The sequence below is a fragment of the Dermacentor silvarum genome, chromosome 2 (genome assembly GCF_013339745.2).
Source record: "Dermacentor silvarum isolate Dsil-2018 chromosome 2, BIME_Dsil_1.4, whole genome shotgun sequence".
NCBI lineage: Eukaryota > Metazoa > Arthropoda > Arachnida > Ixodida > Ixodidae > Dermacentor > Dermacentor silvarum.
The window spans coordinates 87290570-87314781 of record NC_051155.1 but is presented as its reverse complement, the minus strand read 5'-3'; the positions used below and the strand labels follow the sequence as shown (position 1 = coordinate 87314781).

The following is a 24212-nucleotide window of genomic DNA, read 5'->3' as shown; positions in this document are numbered from 1 at the left end:
ATATCTAATCTGAAGGGGTTCACAAAAACGTTCGATATATAGGTAATTAAATGTGTAAAATGAAAAAAAAAACAATGTACACAATTTTTGGAAGGGATTTTACAAGTGTCTCATATACGCAATAATTCCTTATGTGTGGGTTCGGTATATCCTGGTTCGACTGTATTCGAATTACATTCCGAAGCTGTCCGGTCTGCAGCTTGTATATAAGTCGTACTTTACAAAGGCAATCTACTCCGCACACGTAGGTGCGCGCGTGACGTACGTGAGCACACAATGTACTTGTCCTTGACGCGTGGGCGCACTGCCTGTTGCATGTGTCGCACAGCACGTGCCGCGACCGTAATAGTCATTATGGCTTACACTGTCCAAGCACAGTACCGCCAGCAACCGGCCGCGGCCACTCAGACAGATGTCAAAAGACAGCTAGAAAAGGGCTTTGTCTTTTAGTATCCGCCTCACAGAAACAAGTTTTCTCGTATATTCGAATTATAATCCGAAGCTACTGCGAAAAATTCTGTTACTTCTATAGGGCACTTGCGCTTTACGGAGGGCTTACGCGAACAAGAATGTGTACTGCGGTTCCGCAAACGTGCGTGTGGGCGCGACGTACGTCGCTTGTGGTGGTGGTGGTTGTCTAATGTCGTCCACAATTCAGTTGTGCTTGTCTAACGTCGGCAACAGCTTCAACGTACATCGATATTGACTGGGTGAAATGTGGGCGCATTTTTTTACACATGGCACAGAATATAATAATAATAATAATAATAATAATAATAATAATAATAATAATAATAATAATAATAATAATAATAATAATAATAATAATAATACTTTACTAACAGAACAGTTTCATCCGCACCAATACATGATAGGCCTGCCAAAGCCCGACTGGGCTTGAAGCGCAGAACGACAGGCAGCATTTAAAAAACCGCAATAGCGCTGACACCACAGAATATGCAGGAAAGTTTGTTAGCCGGAACATGCAAAAAGAAAGCCTAACAGCATTGAGGAGAGAAAGAAAAGAAACACAAACCACGTAACTTACGCTCAAATGTTGTGTGAGGTAGCACTTATACAGAGCACTTATATCAGTCGCTATTAATCAGAAATAAAAAGAGAAACGTTAGAATTCTGTGTCTAAAACTTGTACCCGCATCACGTCGTTCCTGAAACATCTGTCGGCCAAAAACTAGATAATATAGGTCTGTGACACCAACGACGCTATTCGCTCCCAGGAGGCCAAGCTGCAAGGTGCCCTCAGGAATCTAGAATACTCCAAATGCAGGGAACATTCTCGCGACAGTTAATGAATGGTCTGACATCCTGAATAGCCTCCGAGTAACGGGCATCTCCAAACTCTATCGCGCAGAATGGCAGGCACTGGGTCACACTAAAGAGCCCGGGGACATGAGCACTCCACATTCGTGTGTGTTCCTCGGCTTTGTTTGATCTCGCTGAATTGTTCAAAGCGTTTTCGATCAGGTCATAAATGATGATCTTTCACAATCGCGAGATTAACTTCTAGCTGCGGTTGCTGCATTTAGGCACTACAAAATGCAAAAAAAAAGAAAGCAGTCGTGCACGATAAGAAACATCAAGTAGTCAAAAGAATCCTGAGCCCTCAATTACGGCGTCTAGCTGCCATAGCCGAAGTGTTGCTCTGGGAGGCTAAATCCGATGATCGTACTTGCTCTTGCAATGCCCTCGCCTGTATCTTCATGATGTAGTCAGGTCTCTCCCACTGCTGGTTGGAACTTTTTTCTTGCAATTATATTGACACTCAAGGCGAATTCTCGCTGTCGGCGTCGGCGTCATCGTGACCCTGAAGTTCTGTACAAAGTCGAAGTGCCATGTGCCATAAGATTGTGCCCCGCGCGCCATACGCGGTGGGTGCGAGGTAACGTGTGTGTGAGGGGTAACCGAGAAGGATGGTGACTTCATACGCGCCTTCATCCCGCGTGTCCAGTGTTGGAGGTCACATAATCAAACGCGTTTTAGAGTGAGCAAGGGTAGTGGAGATGAGCGCGCATCTCCTCTTTACCCCATCTGTGGTTGCACATGGCTGTCTGTGTGGCTGAGCGCATAGTCGGGCTATGCGCCGTATCTTGGAGGCAATCTTGTTCTTGTGAATTCTTATTGCGATGGCATTTATTTGGACACTCGAGGCCCATTCGCGCCATCGGCCCGGCTTCCACCTGGCTGTCCTGGTATCGACGGTGCAAGCGCGGCTCGCGCGTGAAGGATTAGAGAAGCTTGTTCTACAAAGATGCCGGCAAAAAATGACCAAAACATATGTAGGCACCCACACGCTCCACTGAATCGTCTGTTCAGTGGTGGTGGAAGGGTTCCGTGTGGCCTTCCGCCGCTAGCATAAGCGTAGCGCGCACGACCACTAGCTTGCCGAGTGTGTCAACTCAACGCCGAGTGTGTCAACTGTGGGCATACCATGGCGAGGTGCTTTCAGAGGTCTGAGCCGAACGGATGCACTTGAAGCTGCAAACGCTTTCGATTTTCCTTCTCCCTCGTTTCGCACACCGCTGAGCTGCGACGCCTGCAACGCCGGTGGTGGCGCTCTTCATTACACCAGTGTTGCCAGACGCCAGATGGTTGTCAGGGCGCTGGTTGTGCTGCGTAGCTGAAGGTGCTTTGGGTGATGTGTGGAGCAGACAGGCTCCGCCGCAGCGTATTCTCAGCTCACGCTCGGAGGAATTTCAGTGTAACGGTAAACCTTGCTATCACTCTCAATGTGTGGTTCTTCGAAGCGAAATTCCTCAAATTTAGTATACAGCTGTACGTCATTCTTTGCTTTTAGCTTTGTTGGCCTGTTTAACCTACTGTCATGTGGAATTTCTTTTCATAGTAACATGATGGTCTTTTGCGGCAAATGTATTACTACACTGATATGCTATTACCCACTGCCTTCCATGGCGCATCGACAATTCAGGGTACCAAAGTATATAAATACCCAGCCAAGGGTCAATACACGGCAGTGTTTACTAAATTAGGCCGAGGCTTAAACATGAGCTCTGTAACCGGCGTAGTGATGGCGAACAGTTGTAGTAAACGGCATATGACGTTACATAAAAATAAACAAATAATTTAAAAAAAGTTATGAAATGCCGCTTATGTCCAATAAGACTTCCGGAAAAACGCATATTACGATAAATGTCGACGCTAATGCGATTAGCATTGAAGGAATGTAGCGGCTACACCATATTGTCACCGCCGAAAGGTGTCATGTATCAGTCGTGTACTCAGCCGGGTTCATCTCTCAAGCTTTCCATTGAACCCGCTGGGCCATCTAGCCAAGCCGCCATGGAGACTGCACATGGCGCATGTGTGAATATATACTCAGACAGCATTGTCTAAATATAAATGACGTGCGTTGAATTCCGACTGACAGCGGAAAAATCTTAGATATTTTTTTTGGCGTTGAAGAACGGCTCATACCCAGTAGGCACATATCCCGTGACCCAAGTTCGTGTTAAAGAGGTTCATTGAAGAGCAGCACATAAAGAGTTGATTGACAATGCCGAGTGGCCCAAGTTGATGTGAACGTCTTTTATACAAGAGTGGCCCATACCCACTAACGCACACCCAGTAACGCAAGTTGGCCAGACAAAGTTTCACTGAACGCTAGGCAGTTTCCTCAACGCGTTAGTCGGAAGCTCTACCCATTATATTATGGACTACTCCGTGACCTAAGTTGGCGGGAAACGGGCTACAGACATAGACAGACATATAGGCAGACCCCGCAAAGTGCGTGAAGGGCCAGTAAGAGACACACAGAGAGAGAGAGAAAACAAAAGATGAAAGGGAGAGATTAAGCAGATTAGCTGTCCTGTTGGCTACTGCGAGACGTGATATAGTGTGCAACCTTAAATTTTGCAAGTTATTTGTAATGATTTGATGGGGAAAGGAAAGCACAATCGGATATGGTGAGACTGGTACCGTCAGCTTCTTGAAGTCATCGTTACGGAAAACGTCTGTTCTTCGCTGCCTCTATATGTATATATATATATATATATATATATATATATATATATATATATATATATATAGACGCAGCGAAGAACAGACGTTTTCCGTAACGATGACTTCAAGAAGCTGACGGTACCAGTCTCACCATATCCCAGTGTGCTTTCTTTTCCCCATCAAATCATTACAAATAACTTGCATATATATATATATATATATATATATATATATATATATATGCAAAAAGCTTCAAAGATCTTGAAGGAGTCAGCATGACCTAGCATTTACATCAGCGGGGTGCAGTTGGATGTGGCAACACGTTTTACGACCGTATGTATCCTACACGCAGCTCATCAAGGCGATATAGCGTATAACGGCCTTCCAACGACATCTTGTGGAGATAATCACAAGATCTCACTGACGCGCGCAGCAAGACAATATAAGTAAACAGAAACGAGGCAACAGCAGTAGGTAATTGCCATATACTTCACTCTAATTGGTAACAGCACAAGAAAACTTTGTCTAAAATAAATTCAGGAGAAAAGAGCCGATGGCATCTGTACGTGTACTCTACATTTACAGGGCTGCGCGAAAAAAAAACGAAAAAAAAACGATGCACCAGATACGCAAGAGGTTCTTATTTCCCCCCAAACACTGGAATGGTCCCAGATGTGCAATTTCCAACAAGTCAAATTTTTTTCATTCTTCTTCTTTCTAGGGTTTTACGTGCCAAAACCAGTACTGATTATGAGGCACGCCGTAGTGGAGGGCTCCGGAATAATTTTGAACACCTGGAGTTCTTTAACGCGCACTGAAATGCAAGCACACGGGCGTTTAAATTTTTTTTTTTTTGCATTGAGCCTGTTCACAATAATATTGTGACAAATCTTAACACGGAACACGCTGCGGTGGCTCAGAAGTGACGGCTCTCTATTTGTTTAGATAAAATTCGGGGATGCAATTCTTGCTGGAAGCGAGGGGAGGGGGTTTTATTTACTTCTGAGTAATCGCAACAACAACCTTGTACTGGAAAATCGGGAATTTTGCAGATGGTAAAAAGCTTCTGAGGTAAAAATGTTTGCCGTGTACACCACTACAGCGTGATTGATGTGCTTTGTTTTACTGTAGGGGGGAAGTTCAGCTCCCTAAGTGAACGATAGCTCATCCAAACATTGGCAAATCAGCAGGATATTCCTTCCCGGGTTTTGCCCTATCATTTCCCTTTTGCTGTTACATTTTAATTAGGGTACAGGCGGCAAATTGCGTGAATGTTTAGTCAAAACATTCGGATTTTCCTATTCTTCACATTTGGTTGCACGGGTGCAGGGAGGACCTGTCCCAGTTCTACCCGTGGACCAACATGGTTTATCTGGAGGCGCTCACCAGGATGCTGGTCAAAACGCACGAAGGACGATTCGCCAGTGCTGCTGACGAGGCCGAACGGCAGGCATGGCGTGACGTGTGCTTCTGGTTGGGCGAGATGCCCCACTACGGCACCACCCGGGACTTCGCGTGCGAGCTGATCGTGCAAAGTGCACGGTCTACTACGTCGCTTTCTTCTCTGTGATATCACCTGTCAAGCGAAATAAAGTGGTCGTGTCGCAGGGCACCGAACCACGTCAACTAGCTACAACCACACAGTCTTTTCACTATTAAAAATTAATTACCATACGATGTCGCAGATAAGAATATTCATAACTTGCTCGTTACTATAATTAAGTAATATAATGCCTCTGTATACCTGCTACCTCTGGATATATGCCGAGATGGATATCAACAAATAAATAATCTGTTAGAGGTTAATTGTGACGTCTTTTCTGCCTGTTTTATGACTTGAGCATGCGGGACACATTCGAATGCCAACCGGGGATTTCTTTATTGATTATCGCATATCTTGAGAAATGCCGATGATTGAGCGATCTGTGTTTCCACTGTACTAAATTGTGCTTCGTTATATGAACGTGTTGATTCGAATTTCTAAATATTTGCTTCATCGTACTCTAATAACACAGCATAGACTTGTAGCCTTCCTCTAGTGTCGCCCGTTACTTTTTAATGATGCAAGAAAATCACAAGCCTAAGCATTGTCATCGCATGTATGTCACTGACCTTCATTAATTACCTATAGTCGTCACTAACCACTAGCCTTCGGAAACCCTCACGCTCGAATCGGACGACAAGCTTCGCTTACCCCCATTTTCTCGACAAGGGAAGGGCTGGTGATTCTTTCCCTTGGAGTCCCACGTGTGACAAGGGTAGTTCAAGGGCGCGCTACAGGTCCCCGAGTCCCCGAGGGTATGCGCCATTGAACTCAGACCATTTCTGCACAATCACCAGGATCGGCCCACGTTTCAGCGTGACACCGCCACCACCATTACCGCCACCGACACTTGTGAGTCTTGTAGTGAAGAGGAATACCCAGCACCTCCACCAGAATCTAATATGAATACAAACAAGAGAACAGTAGGCAGCGTGTCTCAACCAGAACAGCTCAGAACAGCTCGAGATTGCCTGAGCTGTTCTGGTTGAGACACGCTGCCTGCTATTCTCTTGTCCTGTCTTCATATTAGAGTCTATAAAGTTTCGCTTGAATACACTTGCGGCAGGAACAATCTCACAATGACTGTCGCCGGTAGCGTGTTAGCACTGAATTAATATAGTGACGCAACATATTGCAACTGTGGCAAATAGTTATATGTGTGAGGCGTGTAGTTCAGCGGGACTCGCTTATGACACTTCCCCTAGAACAGCCCGCTCCATCTAGCGCCGCCACTTCGAAGACTGCCCGTGGCCCCCGAGATGCATGGCGCGGCGGTTCGTGCGAGCGCCGAGAAACGCGTCATGCGGCAACCGGGTTCCTCTCTCGCGCTTCTTTATGAATGGCACTGGTCAGGAGTCTGTGCGTTGCCTCTGAGACGAGAAGCGTGGCATGCTGGTGCCTCCGAGCGCTAATTGTTCCCTCCATTGCCGTGCACTGAGTGGCACATATTCAGTGACTCCAGTTGGTGAGAGGTTCATTGACGTGCGGCAATATGTTACACATTGGCACGTACTCATTGACAAACTCAATGAGTTTGTCCGATGGTTGGTACCGAACCCTGTTACCTCAGCCCAGCAACCCGATGCACTAACGCTCCGACCACGGACTACCCAGTCACTCAGGTAGGCGGGAAAAAGGCAGAGTTGCCCGATGGAGCCAAGCAAACAAGCTAATAATCATCCCAAAAGAAGCCCCCAAAAAAGGGGCGCGCCTTTTGCGAAGAAGCCCAATACAAGCGGAAGTTGAACAAATGTTCTCATTCTTGAAAATAGTTTAATTATAGCATGAAAAAATCTCAGAAATATGAAGGGAAGGTAAACAAATAACTTTATTTTGTACAAAGAAAACATTCGCAAGAACGAACGAAAGCACTCATTCACTTTTTAAAATAGTCTCCGCTGCACCCTGTTCATTGCACGTTTGCCAGTACACGAATCTCACAGTTGCAATACTTGAATGCTGCTTTTTTGTCGTCTCCGGTGACTGGGCGTAACCAGTCCTTGAGCTGCGTTTGTTTTTCCCACTCTTTACAATATCTTTTACCTTAATTCTACCACTTCGAAGCCATATTGCACAAAGAACACTGGCAACACACTACGACAACCACGACTGCTGGCAAGGCGTCAAAACATTGATGAATGGATAGGGACAGTTTCAGACTTTGTGACTCCTGCTGCTTCGCGTATATTTAACGACAAACACGCGTGATGGGGAATAAAATAACAATATTCACAGAAAAAACGCGAATGAGCCCCTCTCCCCCCCCCCCAAAAAAAAAAACGCGACAAGCGACTGTAAAAATCTGCAAGCGACTCGGTGACAAAAGATGCCAAAATCCGCTTATTATACGCAGAACTACATAGAGTTAGTATACTAACTCTAGAGGAATAGCTGGGTGAAATAAAGCGGTAACCGCAAAGGCGCCGCCATGTTGCTACGGCTCATTGTTGTAGCACTAAAAGTAAATTAAAGAAGTACTAGCACTAAAAAGTATTATGCAAAAGCAAGCACTTACACGTGGCACGTAGGCACAGACAACGTTTAAAGTTCATTCTGTATATTGTTCAGAAAGATCGGATGGCTGTTTAGAAATTTTTTTAGGCCGCAGTGGCCGCATTTCGTTGGAGGCGAAATGCAAAAGCGCCCGTGTGCTTGCGTTGTAGTACACGTTAAAGAACCCCAGGTGGTCAAAATTAATCCGGAGCCCTCCACTACGGCGTGCCTCATAATCAGAACTGTTTTTGGCACGTAAAATCCCAGAGAGAAGAAGAAATTTTCTTAATGCAAAATTTACCTGGATTAAAAGGCTGCGTTTGCAGGCGCCGTAACAAGATGGCGCTACCATACTGGCGGAGGCTCGAAATCGCGCTGATTGCGCGCATCGTCTGAATGGCATCTCGACGTCTGCGCCTGCGCGCCTGCATAGAGTAGCAACGCGGCGGTCCCCTTGCGGTCCCCGATTTCAATACATGGGAGTACGGTGGTAGAATTGGAGAGGTGGCCAAACAACGCCGCTCCGCCAATGCACTGGGCATAACGCGACAGCTCTCGAGTTGCCGCCGCTTTGCGTAAGGTGGCAGAAGGGGTAGTCTGGGCTCATTTCTCAGCTCTACCGTACTTGAAAGAACGTAGGCGGCTTGCGTCGCAAGCGTTCAAATTGTATTTTACTTCTCCGACTTTTGAGAAAGAGCTTCGCGTCATAATGCTGTAGAGCAGGGAGGTCTTCAATACCACTGTATAGTTACCGTCGCTTAAAACGGACTTTAGGCGCGGATTTACGCATCCAACGTGACCAATTCAGGCGCGTCGTTTGCTCCTTGTTGATTTGATTGTTTTATTTCTTTATCTTGTCGGATACAGATTGGTTCTGAGAACTGTACGGTGACTAATACGTCATTGCCAAATGAACCATGCTTGTAACGAATATATTTTTTATATGTTCACGATCGAGTGCATTTGTTTCTTCTTCCTCATTACAATATTAATAAACACTCTTTTATTAGCATATACGACTATGCAGAAACAATATTTACTTTCTTTCCGCGCTGTGCACCTTCGTGTTTGCGCTACCAGAACCGGCAGCGCCACATCATGTTTTCACTGCCGTCAAGCCACAACTCCAGGCACTCTCGCCCGCCAGATCCCCAGCTACGTCTAGTGCACCTTCATTGACAACTGGTCCTCGCGCTATTTCACTGTAGCGTTAGGAATGTTGTTGGGTTCGTAGAATGAACTCGAGCGTTGCTGGTGAAAAGATGAGTTCGGGAAATGGAGGAACGGGTTTATCTTGCAATATTTACATGACTCCAGACACGGAAGCCCACTTCATGTAGGAGCATGTTAAATGTCTGAGCTCACATCAGGACACCTCAGGACATCCTTGCTGCACCAAAGCTGTCGGCTTATAAAACACTCGTCTTCCCTAAGTGACTAGACCTAGGTAACCTGATGACTGCGTCACGGCTATAGTCACACTCGTCGAGCCGTTCGCAATATCTCGCCCATGATGTCGCACCGTTGCACCGGACTCCGCTTCCTATGTTGTGCGATCGCCCCCGCATACGGTGCAACCGCGTGGCAATCTGGGAAACCTAGATCAGACGCAGTTCCCACCATAATCCTCGACGTTGGTCCACTTAATCAATTAGTGGGCTCTCCGTGACGGTCCGCTTGTCAGGGTCAGGATTAGGTAGAGTGGTCTTCGCGGTAGTTACCATTTCCACGGAGGACAATGGTTGTTGTCGCCTCGAATTGATCTCCTTTGTTTGTGTGTCCCAGTCTATGTCGGCCCCATCACCGTCTGGGCGCGAGCTGATGAAAGAACTTCCTCGTGCCAGAACGTGTAACATCACTTAAACAACGTTTCGTACCAGCCTGTTTTCGCCAACCCGGCCTTTCTACCGCTTCGACACTCTCCACGGCAATGCGTTCCAAAATTTTAGTCAGCCAAGAATGCGCCCATGTTCCGTCCTTATGTCATGCCGCCTCTCCGGTGTCACCACTGACCTTGTATCATGCTTCGAGCATCGTCAGACCTATCTCCGCGCTCGCCGTCGATTCCTTGAACTGGCCTGCTCGTGTGCTCGCAGCCACGATCGTGAATGAGGATGTACCCACCCCCTCGTACAGCTCGACAGTAAAATCCCTGCAAATTCCTCCCGACATCTCGAAACAGCAGATACCACAGCAGATATCAGACGAAATAGGCCCGGCGACAGCAAGCACCCCCCCTCTTCGTTCCGCACTGCTTCATCATCTACTCCGTCAGGTGCAAAACGCATCACCAGCCCTGACGCCAGCAACATGGAAGCTATAAGCTCTCTGGGTCGGATGACGACACAGGTCGCAGCACCTCATTCATCCTCCAACATCACCCATCCTCATGCTAGACGATATTAACAGCCATGCAAGCTCGAATGTCTTCTTGCAAGGGGCAGTTTTGGCGAAGCCTTCTATGGCACGACCATTCTGCCGCCGCTCCACGGTGCTCACCCTTTCACTATGTCTTTGCCAACCACATGTTCAAGAATGGCATTTACAGGGCCACGTGAACGATTTATTTCTACAGATGGTCTCTACAGGTGTGCAAACTAATCATGCGCGGAGACGACGCTTCGCCTGTCGTCTGCTGCCGGAATGTGTCCCGCACAGTGCCTGTTAGGGTGGCTGCCATACAAGCGATATCAACGGCGCCGTAGATTCAACGGCCGATGGCAACGCTACCTGCCATTCAGTGGAGGAAAAAGCAAGTCTCCACACATTGAGGCTCCTTCAACCTGTATCGTCACGACAGCCGAATTTCCACCACCAGCCCCCGGCCTCCGGCCCTCAATCCTTTGTTCCTGCCTTACCAAACTTCACTCAATGAAGGATGTGTAACTAAACCAGAGTGCCACACTCAGTATCAGCCTTCTGAGAGTCTGTTTACTTGTTGGCCGCACTTCGAGAAACGACGCCTTGATCACCATTCCAAAAGACGGCCTCCTGAGCAATGACAACGTGACAGCCTTGCCTTTGTATTCCCGACTTGGACTTCTCGTTGGGTATAACGTCGCTAGACATTGTACGCAGCCTGCAACTATTTCTATATTGTCCCGGTGCTTACATTGGATCGTGGTCAGAAACTTTGTCTATCAGAATCCTATTATCCCGCAATTTATCACGCGACCTTTCTTTCCACATTTAGTTTAGCGCGTTTTCACCGCTTTCTTTCAGTTTTTATTTTTATCGCTAGTTCGTCTTCAAGGTGTATGAGGCGAGAGCTTACGAGACGGCACCGGAAATCACCGCTAAAGGAGTAATCAGAGGTGTCCTCTTGGAAGAAACCCCGCGAGATATCACCGCGGCAGTTATCACACCCAGAAATCCTACGGCGATCGCAGCTAAACGTCTCGGAAACACCACGACGGTCATAGTCCTTTTCGACGGCTACAGAGTTCCGTCATACGTTCTATACCGAGGTGTGCTCACGCGATGTTCTCTATACAGAAAGCAAATGGACTTTTGCAGACAGTGCAACAGACTTGGACACAAAAGCGATGTGTGCCCAAGGCCAAACGACAAACTATGTGTGCGATGTGGAACGCCCAGCCCAAGTGAGGACCACAAGTGTCAGCCAAGATGTCAGCTATGCGGCATGGATCATCCCACGGCCGACAAAGCCTGTCAGGCCAAGTTCAAAAAGCCCTACATCGTCAAGCAACGCCAATGGCTCCAACAAATGCAGCAGCAACAGCAGGAAGAGCATCTCCCCACCACCGGGCCGACCGATCGCGGCAGATCCAGGTCCAGGAGCAGGGCAACGCCTGGGTCCAGATCCCGATCTGGGTCCCGCACGACGCTAAGAGGTCGCATCCCCCAGTCTACCGAACCGAACCTGAGAGGAGGCCGGACTCCATCGCGCTCCAGATCCCGGTCCAGACCAAGGGCCGGCCATGGCCATCGAGGCAATCCGCCACTCGCGGTGAGCTGGTCAGACGCGGTTAAAGGAACGCGCCCCGGGTCTTCGGGGGAGACTGCACATAATCTCAATGAAATTGCCGAGATCAAAAAAGAAAACGCCCAGCTTAGAGAATTAATATCGCAACTCACTAGAGAAATTCAAAGCCTTAAAAGCTGTACTGAAAGAACTGCCAGTCAAACACGTTCTGCGGGCCTGGAGAGACGCGAGGAAATCCCAGATAATCGAGTGGAAGAGGACAGCACCCCTCCGCCACTGAAAAGAAAAGCTCAGGCGTCTAGTGACCAAACCGCTACGCAAAATTCAAACCTGAATCAAACATTGTCCCAAATGCAGAAGGCAGTTAAAGAACAGGCAGAGGCAACCAACAACCTTTCGCTTGCAATCTCCATGATGATGAATAGACTAGATAAACTCCAGGCTATAACGTAGCCAGTCTCAACCGTAGGGCATCTCCGGCGCCTCCAGCCAACACCCTGGCGATCAGCACCGTGGGCAATTCACAATTACCGCAGGGCACCACAACAGCGGCTGTCCCAACTAATGTCATGAGACCTGCCTCCTTCCATCCCCCTCCCTCCTCAATACCCAAATCAAAATAGGGGCGTACAGGAAAAAAGATTTAATTATTTGGCAGTGGAATTGTAGGAGCTATGAGGGGAAGAGAGCAGTACTGCAACAACACCTTAGGAACAAAACCAAACCAGATATTCTAATTCTGCAGGAAACGCACGGATTAGCTAAGCAATCGGGATATAAGGTGATCGGCCCCACGACCGGCGATAATAGAACACTAACCACCCTGGTAAGGAAGGGATTCGTAGCAATCCACCACGACACCCAGATCACAGAAATCCAGCACATACTCGTAGAACTTCCCCCTAGAAGAAAAAAACTTCCGAGCACGTTTATCCTAAATTTGTATAGCAATCCTGCGCACATACGACAACGCTTCCTTTCTATCTTTAAGAAGACAGTAGTAATCGCGGGAGCCAACCCCCTCGTCATTGGAGGAGACTTTAATGCCACACAGCGCATGGGGATACAGATACACACGAGCTAAAGGCAAAATGCTATGGCAGGATATTCAAGAAACCGATTTAACTCTCATCACCGACCCCGACTCCCCCATGCGTATAGGGACTGGTCTCGCGAGGGACACAACTCCAGATTTAACATTAGTTCGCAACGCGGGGACCGCCAAATGGAAAAACACATTTGAAGATTTGGGGAGCGATCATCGTATAGTAGAAACCAAAATTGAAGAGGCGGTAGACGCAGTACTCAATAGACGACAGTTTAGATGGACGGACTGGGATAAGTTTCGAAAAGTCAGAGATGCCAAAAAACAAGCTTCCATCAAGAATATTGCGCAATGGGTCAAAGACATTATACAAGACGTCAAAGAGGCTACGCAAACGATTACATCAGATCCCCCCATAGAGAAGATTGATAGCCGTCTCGCGCACATGTGTGAGGCCAAACAATCACTACAGAACAGATGGCAGGGGCAGAGGCACAATAGGAGCTTGCGCAAGCGTATAGCCACGCTCAACAAGCAGATTGAAGAACATTGTCAGCAGCTAAGCAAACAACAATGAAACGAGGTTTGTAATGCTTTGGATGGGTAAATGCACGCAGGTCAGACAAGGCGCATGCCCAAACACCTGCTCGACCCAGATAACACCAAATCGGAACATGCGCAAACCTTGCGTAAGCTGATGCACCAGTATAAAGGCAGCGAGGAGGACTTTATCGCCGAAGCTAGCAACATATATATCCCCATAAACCCCGTCATAGAGCACGGGCAATATACCGGAGACACAAACGAGCACCTGGACGAGGAGTTCACCGTAGCTGAAATTAGGGCAGCGCTACAGAAGCTAAACACCAAATCCGCACCGGGACCGGACGGGATCACCAACAGAACTCTCCGGTCAAGCAATAGAGAACATTTCACTCACGTCCTGCGCTGGAAAGTTGATGGAACACGCTTTCTTCAATAGAATCAATAACTATATTGAGGAGAAGGAAATTTACCCAGACTCCATGCTGGGGTTCCGCTCCCAGCTATCCACACAGGACGCCATGCTTCAAATTAAACAGCAGATCCTAGACAATAAAACAAGATCGACTAGGGCGATACTAGGATTAGACCTCAAAAAAGCCTTTGACAAAGCAGCGCATGCAGCTATATTAAATCAGATAAGCTAATTAAACTTAGGATCGAGAGCATATAAATATGTTAAGGACTTCCTAACGGACAGAACGACATCCCTTGTAATGGGAGAACTCAGATCTGAGAAGAGACACATGGGTAGCGCTGGCACCCCACAGGGTTCAGTCATATCGCCCATGCTGTTTAATCTAATAATGATAGGACTCCCGCAACGGCTCAACTCTGTACATGGAATACATCACTCCTTGCATGCAGGTGATATCACCATCTGGGTGTCTGAAGGTAGTGACGGAGAGATAGAGCAGAGACTACAGGAGGCCGTCGACCAGATCGAGGAGTATCTCGAAGGTACTGGCCTCGAGTGCTCACCTGATAAATCGGAACTCCTCCTCTATGGACCCACGCTCAAAGGCAGACCACCCAAGGGCTACAACCGCAACCGAGCCTACGAAGAAATCCAAATTCGCACCAAAAATGGCAGGACTATCCCCATAGTGGAACAGATTAGAATCCTAGGACTCATCATCGAATCCAAGGGCACTAACGGAGAAACCGTCAAGAGGCTAGTAACTAAAGTCACCAACGCAATAAGGCTAATCAAGAGAGTCACAAACAAACACCAGGGAATGAAAGAAGCTAACGTCGTCAGACATATATTCCTTCGCCATAAGTCACATTATATACGTGGCGGCATACCTCAATTGGTATTCAGCCGAAAAAGCTAAGATCAACGCACTCATACGAAAGGCGTACAAGCAAGCTCTAGGCCTTCCAGATAGCACCAGCACCGAGCGACTACTTCAACTGGGTGTACACAACACGTTAGATGAGCTGATAGAGGCTCAACAGAGTGCTCAGTTGGAGAGACTAGCCGGTTCGCGCACGGGCAGGAATATCCTCAGCAAATTAGGGATAACCTATCATAGTCAACAAGGCTGTAAAGTATCGGTTCCCAAGGTAATCAGGCAAAAGATACAGGTCCCCATTCTGCCTAAAAATATGCACCTCGAACTTGATCAGGGAAGGAGGGAGAGCAGAGCTAAAGCTCTACTCAAGGCATACGGTAAAGACAAGGAGGCGTTGTTTGTGGACGCAGCGGAGTACCCGAGTCACGAATCCTACGTCGCAGTAGTAATAAACTCCGACCACGAGTGCATAAGCGCATGCTCGATACGCTCTAATAACAGTGAAATTGCAGAAGAAGTAGTTATCGCTCAGGCCTTAATTTCCACCAAATATAGATACGTCATCAGCGACTCGCAGTCAGCCATCAGAAACTATGCGCGAGGAAGAATATCGCCCGAGGCCGCTAACATACTCCACGGGAAAGCACAGTTAATATCATCAGAGGAATTCGAAGACAGATACATCATTTGGTTCCCAGCCCACACCTCCTGTGAGTCCCTAGCTCCCAACCTCAACGAGGAAGCCCACCGCGTCGCGCGAGGTCTCATTTACCGCTTTAGCGAAGAAGCTTCCCCCGAAGGAACGGGAGGGGAGACCTGGAAGGAGAAGGACAGAATGTTCAGATTCTGCGACGTCACCCGCTTCTACCAAAAGTCGAGGTGCATATTCCCACCTCCTAGCTCCAAATTAGACAGATCTCAGGCGGTTGACTGGAGGCGACTTCAAACTAGAACCTTCCCCAACCCGGTGCACCTACATCGCATCTACCCCGAACTATATCCAGGTGACTTGTGCAAATTATGTAGGACAGAACACGCCACCCTAGAACACATTCTATGGGATTGCGCACATGTTCACGATGAATATGCAGTCTCCCCAGAACAGCTTGGGGCGCGGTGGAAAGCCGCGCTGATCAGCTCAGATCTGCAAGATCAACCATGGGCCATCCAGCGAGCTCAAGAGGCGGCCGGGAGACAGGGTCTCTCTACCGCCCCTGGCGCGGCCTAGGCCCAGGCCTCAATCCGCTGGTCTAAATAAAGTTGTTTCACTCACACTAGTTCGTCTTCCTCCGTGCACGCGCTCCCTACAAGTTCGTGCTGGGCGCGGTAGTTATGTGGCTGGCCCACTGCTACCAGCTCAGACAGCACACGAAGGACGCGCAGAGAACGAAGCCAACTCCAGAACGCTGCGGCCGCACACGAGGCACCGTCTCTCCCGTTTCTCCTCGGACACCACGCCCTTCCACGGAACCCTATATAACAAACTGGAGACGGTCTGACCAGCCTGGACGTCCTCACATATCCCTTTAATTTCTTAGATGCTTAGCGGAATCGAACTCACGTCAGAAGGGTTCCTCGAAGACAGCAACCCGACGCATAAGTTTGCGGCGCCACAAATGCACTGGGTATGTGCCGCCCTTCCATGACTCTCTCGCCAACTTGGGTCACTGAACATGTGCCACTTAGCGTGCTGCAAGTGAGGAACAATTCTCAGCGTTCGCGAGCACCGGCGCACCACGCTTCTCGTCTCCGAGGCCACGCACAGGACTTCTCGGCAGTGACACTAGATGGCGTAGTGCGTCGGAGAAAGTGGTGAGAGAGAGGAGGCCGGTGGCCGCATCACGCGTTTCTCAGTATTCGCACGCACCGGTACCCATGCATTGCGGAGGCCACGCGCAGGCTTTGCGGAAGCGGCGCTAAACGGAGCCGAGTGTTATTAGGGAGGCGCGAAAGACATACCCCATTGCAGCACACGTCTCATACTTAACTCATTTAGACTGTGGAAAAACGCTGTGTCGCTTCATTGATTCAATTCTAAACGCATTGTAGCCGACAGTCACGTGAGATGGGTTCTGCCGAATTGTTCTCCCTCTTTAAATAAAAGAAACTGGTGATAGAATATAGATAGGCACACAGCTGAAGTAGGCTTACAATCCTAATCGTATGAAAACTTCACGAGTCTATTTTGTTGTTTCGATAGCTCACTCGTGAGCTTCTTATGTAAGACACTATGAGGAATAATTATGAACCGATGTGAAGCAAAATTTGTGATGCTTAACGCGGGCATAAGCTGTACAAGGAAGCGGTCAAGTGAGAAAACAGTCTTTTTAAGTGCAACGCACTTTAGGCACATTAGGGGCCCGGGCTGTCGGCCTGTAATGTGATCTCATGCCGCGGTCACGTGCAAAAACAGGGTCGAAACAAGTGAAGAATTGATGAAAACCGGCTCAAAATAAACTAGCCTGATTCAGAATAATATAAAGGATAGGAATAATCAAGTATTAAGGGCATTAATGAGCAGAAACTCGTGAAATATTGTGAAAATGTTGTAATGTGATCTCATGTCCTGGTACGGCGCGACACCAAGTTCTCAAAACAGTGTCAAAACAAGTCCAGAATTGATCAAAACCGGTTCAAAATAAACTTACATGATTCAGAATAACTTAAGAGATAGAAATATTCATGAAGTAATCGAATTAATTAGTAGAATTTTGTTAAAATCCCTTATATCAACAAAGGCTTTGGCTCCATGTGCGTGGCGGTTTACCACCAGTTGTACCTTAGCTCAGGTGACAAAACGGATTATGAATTGCTAAACAAAAGATAAACACAGGATAAAATAAGATAAACACAAGGAAAACACAACGGAAGCACCAGCGAATGACTGCTTCGCACTTCCCCAGCTTTCAAGTTGAGTGGAACGGCATTACGGCTGAGCTTACCAAGGCCACTGTCCGGGGCCGGTACCCAATTTCGTATACTTTGCAAGCACCAAAACTGGCATAGTATGACAAGAGTATATACCGAACATAAATGATTGGTCATGCATGAATGTCATGACATGTCTGTCATGTAGGCCATGAAACAGCCGCCTACGTCTTGGTGCTCTCATGGTCCTTTCGTTAACTTGGTAGGTACCACAATTGACATAGTATGGTAAGAGTGTATGCCGAACATGAAAGATAGATCTTGACATGAATGTCATGACATGCGTGTCATGTAGGTCATGAAACAGCCGCCTAAAATGATGACCCAACAAAAGAATATTAACATTAAAAAACAATGAAATTGTTTCGGACGTGGGCACTAAGTGAAGGAAACACTAGATGATGATGGTAGAAGTCATAGTCATGAGCATGGCTCATCAAAAATGACATTGACTAAGCGAAAAAAGATTACCACTCAAAAACTACTGAAACGGGTTCTGACGTGGGTACTAAGGAAAAGGCTAAAGGTTGATGGTCGAAGTCATAGCCATGAGCATGACTAAGGCTTTCGCCTTAACGGCTCTCAGGCATATCGAAAGGGACTCTTGAGGACTCATGACATGAATGCCATGACATGCGTGTCACGTAGGCCATGAAACAGCTGCCTACTATTTTCAAGCAAGACAGCTGGGGGAGTTCGTAAAAATTTATTGCGGAATACCAACACGTTGACAAAAAGTGCACAAATGTAATAGTGTCTTTATGAGTGTTAGGCTGCGCTCGTCTTTACCAAAAACAAAGGGCTTCCAGTGATACCTGTCATTGGGGTTATAAATATAAATCTGTGTGTGCGTGGGGGGGATGCGTGCGTGCGCGCGTGCACATCATGGGACAATTATTCCCTTGGTTCGAGACAGCATCACAATGGTGGTACGTTGCACAATGCTGGTTCATGACCGCATCCCAATTTCACAACACCACAAAGGTGGTACGTGATTTTATACGCCATTTCTTTTCAAGCAAAGCTTGTATTGACTCACAAGTTTCGGTCGCGTTGTCGTGATGACGCAATAAAACCCGGCTTCTGTTCAGCTTCAGATCGACTGGTCACTCGAGGCACTTTGCGTGTATTCACGGGCTTCTTTCGTGCTCGGAAAAACACTTTTATGGAGCACGTAAAGAGCAATAGAAAGCTGTATCAGGAGTTTTTCATGATGCTCTACAATTTTCCCATTGGCACTTTGACAAGTAGGACAGTACTTCTCGAGTTATATAATTAATTACAATTAGCTAATTAAACCCCAGTAACGAAATAATTACTGGTGGGTACTCCACTGTACTGGAAACAATACGCGTTTGCTTCGCGTCACGCCGTTCCTCTTTTTTTAAATCGTGCTGCGTGATAGCTGGGACACGCTGTATATATATAATTTATCATTGCGATGGGAATTATATGGACACCGCAAGCGCATTTTATGCCGTCGCCGTCGTCGTCGCCGTGAGATTCCGTGTTAAGTCCAACGCCGATGAAATAATCGCCGCGCGCCGTATGCTGTAATTGCGAGTGAAAGCGCGCGAGGGACGTGCGCTTTCACGGAGAGCTAGTGAACGGCGGAGAGCAAATGCGACGTCTTTGATGTGCGAAAGTCCGTGGGGGGATGGGAGGGAGGGGAGGCGGTGTTTAGCTGCGGCACCAAATGCGTATCCCGCGACCGGGTGCAAGGGCAACTGGCGACTGAATCTCCCACGCGAAAGGAGGAAAGTGGGTAGGTAGCGCGGGAGGGAGGGGGCGCGGCTTCTACCCTGCCAGCAACTGGGGCTGGCAGAGTAGCCTTTCACTGACATCGGTGAAAGGCTTCAAAAAGTTGAAAACCAGACGGCAAACATTGATCATTGGCAGAGCGAAATGAAAAAAAAAATTCGCGAAACAGTGCAAAATTTCGCGAAACTGTCAAGTGACTTCCTGTAAGGCTTGACGATGCAGAATACCGCTCCCGCCGCGAATATCTTGTGTTCTATGGAATACAGGATTATGCCTCAGGGAATCCGTCCCAGTCTGAGAAAAAAAGTCGCAGTTTCGCCTAAAGGCGAAGCATGAATTGCGATAGCAAATTAGTAGAGAGCTATACGGAGTAAGGGTAGTGATATAGAGTTTATTGGCATTTAAACCCAGTCACGCTAGGTCCAGCGCAGAGGGCACCCGAGCAGTTCCAGCCAAACGTCAGCACAAGGCAAAACCAGCGACACCGATCCTTATGTCTTTCTCTTCCTCACTTCTGGAGCCATGCGACCACAGCGACGCTTGTGCTATCTTCATCATTACAATGGCCCCACGAGAGAAGACTAGCCATCCTGGCGACTCACGGTGACGACATGATAGAGGGATCGTAATACGGTTTAAGGCGGCTGACATGCACGGTCTCGCGACCACGACGCCGCAGATCGTCAGACAGCGTGAGAGGTTCGACCACATAGTTTACAGCAGATGTACAGGCGATGATCCGGTACGGTCCGTGGTATTGAGCCAGCAGCTTAGACGAAAGACCGGGAACGTGAGGCGGAATCCACAACCAAACGAGGGAGCCGACACGGAATGTGGTAGTGCTCAGGGCGGTGTCATGTCGATTCCGCTGGTGGGCTTGACCTTCCGTCGTGAAGGTACGGGCAAGTTGGAGGCATTCTTCAGCGTACCTAACTACTTCTGATATGGGTCGATATTCAGAGGCGTCAGGTTGGTATGGCAATACTGTATCGAGCGTGCACGAGGGTTCTCGTTCGTACAATAAAAAGAATTGTGAAAAACCTGTGGTCGCTTGAGTCGCGGTATTGTAAGCGTATGTGACAAAGGGGAGAACCATGTCCCAGTTGGAGTGGTCCGACGCGACGTATGCAGTGAGCATGTCACCAAGAGTGCGATTGAAGCGCTCAGTTAATCCATTGTTTGCGGATGGTACGCGGTTGATGTACGGTGTCCGACATGGCACTCGGCAAGCAGGGCTCCAACCACTTGGGCAAGAAAGACACGTCCTCTGTCACTGAGGAGTTCTCGAGGAGCGCCATGTTGAAGCACAAAATTGCGCAGGATGAAGAAAGCAACCTCACGTGCTGTAGCGGCAGGAAGGGCGGCAGTCTCAGCATATCGGGTGAGATGGTCAACACCAACGATTATCCACCGGCTTCCAGACGTAGTGCATGGTAGTGGGCCATAAAGGTCGATGCCGACCCAATCGAAAGGCCGCGCAGGGCAAGGTAAAGGCTGAAGAGCGCCGGTCGAGCATTGTGGAGGAATCTTGCGTTGTTGGCATGCTTCGCAAGCACGGATATACTTGAGGACAAAGCTGTACATACCGCGCCAGTAGAAGCGTTGGCGCAACCTTGCGTAAGTTTTCAGCACGCCTGCGTGAGCACTCTGTGGGTCGGCATGAAAAGCAGAGCAGATGTCGGAGCGCATGTGACGAGGTATTACGAGAAGCCACTTGTGACCATCCGGTATGTAGTTGCGGCGGGTAGAGCAGGTTGTCTCGCACGGTAAAATGAGAGGCTTGACGGCGTAGCGCGCGGGAGGGCGGATTGGCGGTGGAATCCGACAGAAGGTCGAGAAGGGCAACAATCCACGGATACCCCCGTTGCTCCGAATGCATGGAATCGACGTTGAGCGCTGAGATAGTGGTGTACTGCACCGAAAGAGACGCTGTATTGTGGGGTAGAGGAGAGCGAGAAAGGGCGTCCGCGTCGGAGTGCTTGCGGCCCGATCTGTACACCACTTGGATATCATACTCTTGCAGTCGGAGGGCCCACCGACCGAGGCGGCCCGAGGGATCTTTCAAAGTCGACAACCAGCAAAGAGCGTGGTGGTCCGTGACGACATAAAACGGGCGGCCATAAAGGTAGGGTCGGAACTTGGCAAGAGCCCACACTATAGCCAGGCACTCTTTTTCAGTGGTTGAATAGTTGGTATCGGCTTTTGTGAGGGTTCGGCTCGCGTAGGCGACAACATACTCGTTATAGCCAGGCTTCCGTTGCGCGAGCACCGCACCAAGGCCCACGCCGCTTCCATCAGTGTGCACCTCCGTAGACTCCCGGAGATCGTAGTGCCGGTGAATCGGAGGAGATGTGAGCAGCTGGCGTAGCGTCTGGAATGCGTCATCACATTCACGAGACCAGTTAGACATGTCGGTACCAGCGGTGAGAAGTCGCGTCAAAGGTGCGATAATGGTCGCGAAATTGCGCATAACGCGATGAAAATAAGAACAAAGGCCGATAAAGCTCCGGAGGGTCATCAGTGATGTCGGCTTAGGGAAGTCAGCGACAGCTCCAAGTTTCGCAGGATCAGGGAGGACGCCGTCTTTGGACACAACGTGGCCCAAGATGGTCAAGGTGCGAGCTGCAAAGCGACACTTTTGATATTCCGCTGAAGACCAGCGTTCTTAAGACATGTCAAAACTTGGTGGAGACGTGAGAGGTGTGTCGAGAAGTCTGAAGAAAACACGGCGATGTCATCAAGGTAGCATAGACAAATGTTCCATTTGACACCACGAAGTATGTTATCCATCAAGCGCTCGAAAGTTGCGGACGCATTACAGAGCCCGAATGGCATGACGTTAAATTCATATAGTCCATCAATGGTGACAAACGCTGTATTCGGTCGATCGCATGCGGCCGTGGGAACTTGCCAGTAGCGCGATCGTAGGTCCAATGACGAGAAGTACTCAGCGCCTTGTAAACAATTGAGTGCATCGTCAATTCGGGGAAAAGGGTAGACGTCCTTCCGTGTGACTTTGTTTAGGCGGCGGTAGCCGACACAGAAACGAATAGAACCATCTTTTTTCGCACTAGCACAACTGGAGGAGACCACGGACACTGGGATGGTTGAACGACGCCACGCTCCAGCATGTCATTGACTTGGTCGTTGATTATACGACGCTCCGCCGCTGAAACGCGATAGGGGCCTTGCCTGAGGGGAGGCTGGGACCCGGTGTAGATGTGGTGGGAAACACTGTTCGTACGACCCAAGGCGTGTTCCGTACAGTCGAACTAAGAACGGAAAATATGTAGGAGAGACAGGAGTTGCTCGCGGTGCTCGATGGGAAAGGTTGGCGTCAACGCACGAATCAAAGACTTCGGTAGCCACTCGGGAGCTTTTCGGGAACGGTGTCATGGCGTCGAGCGAAAGTCCAGAAGAGCAGCCAGGCACGTCGAAACACTCAGGCATGTGAATAGGATCGACACAGCCGAGGCACTCGTCGCGAAGCAGAGTCTGCGGGTATGCGAACGGGTTGTCCACTAGCATAATTGTTGTACCAGCGGCTACGTCAAGAACGGCGAATGGAAGTGGTAGAGATTTGCGGTGAAGAAAAACAGATGAAGGCGTGAACAGTACCGAGGCGTCGGGCGCCGATGGAGACAACAAAGCGACTGGTGTTGAAGTGCTTGGTGGCAGATCAGTATCGGCGGCGACAATAATCTAAGGGGGCGGGAGAGCCGGCATTCAGAGTGGTGTTAACGACAGACAGAGCAACTTCGGCACGGGCACAGTCAATGACGGCACGGTGGTGCGACAGAAAGTCCCATCCCAGGATGACATCATGGGAACAGAAAGGCAGAACAAGGAACTCAATTGTGTAAAGTACGTCCTGAATAACGACCCTAGCGGTGCATGCGGCTGAAGGTTCGATGGGCGCCGTGGTGGCAGTACGAAGTACAAGGCCAGAAAGTGATGCGGTGACCTTCCTAATCTTACGGCAAAGAGTCTCACCTATGACGGAAACTGCAGCACCCATGTCGACGAGTGCTAATGTAGCGGCTCCTTCAACCTGTATTTCTATAATGTTTTGCTGCGATAGCGGAGGTCTTGGGCATTTCGACAAGCGTGCAGCTCTTGCCTCCGAAGCTGCAGCATTTAGCTTCCCTCGTTGGAAGGTGGGCGACGACGAATCGGCGATATCGAACTGTGACGTAGTGATGGTGAACGACGGGTGCTGAAGGTCTGACGACCGGTCCAGAAGTTGGGCAACGGGTTCGAATCAGCATGCTGGTGGGCTGCACGTACATGTGGCTCAACGACGACGTCCTGACGCGGCAGGCGATGGCGACAGAAGCGCGCCACATGTCCCGCGATACCGCAGGAGAAGCATATGGGCCGATTGTCCCGCGTTCGCCATGGATCTTGCGGCCGGAAGTACTGAGGGGGCATTTGAGGGACAGGGAGAAGCGCTGGGCGCGGTGGCGTCGACGAGTAGGGGTGTGTCGTTTGTCTAGGAGGCGACACGACTTCAGCGTACGTCAACGGTGCAGCAATCTGAGCTGGTGCAGCAATCTGTTGGACTGGTGGAAGAGCCTGTGCAACCTGCCCGCAGATGGCCTGCTGCACGGCCGGGGACAAAGGTTGGACAGGCTCCTGGGTGAGAGGGAGCGGTGAGAGCTGGCGGACCACCTCTTC

The 24212-nt window shown here is 48.9% G+C and overlaps 1 protein-coding gene across 1 annotated transcript in view; it reads left to right on the top strand.

The window, feature by feature from the left end:
- LOC119440203 (serine/threonine-protein kinase haspin-like) overlaps positions 1-5738 on the top strand; it is a 93563-nt gene extending 87825 nt beyond the window's left edge. Inside the window, exon 11 of the mRNA XM_037705132.2 lies at positions 5308-5738. Coding sequence (XP_037561060.1) covers positions 5308-5548 — 241 coding nt within the window. The 3' untranslated portion in view covers positions 5549-5738. The remainder of the gene's footprint in view (positions 1-5307) is intronic.
- The last annotated feature ends 18474 nt before the right edge of the window (positions 5739-24212 follow it).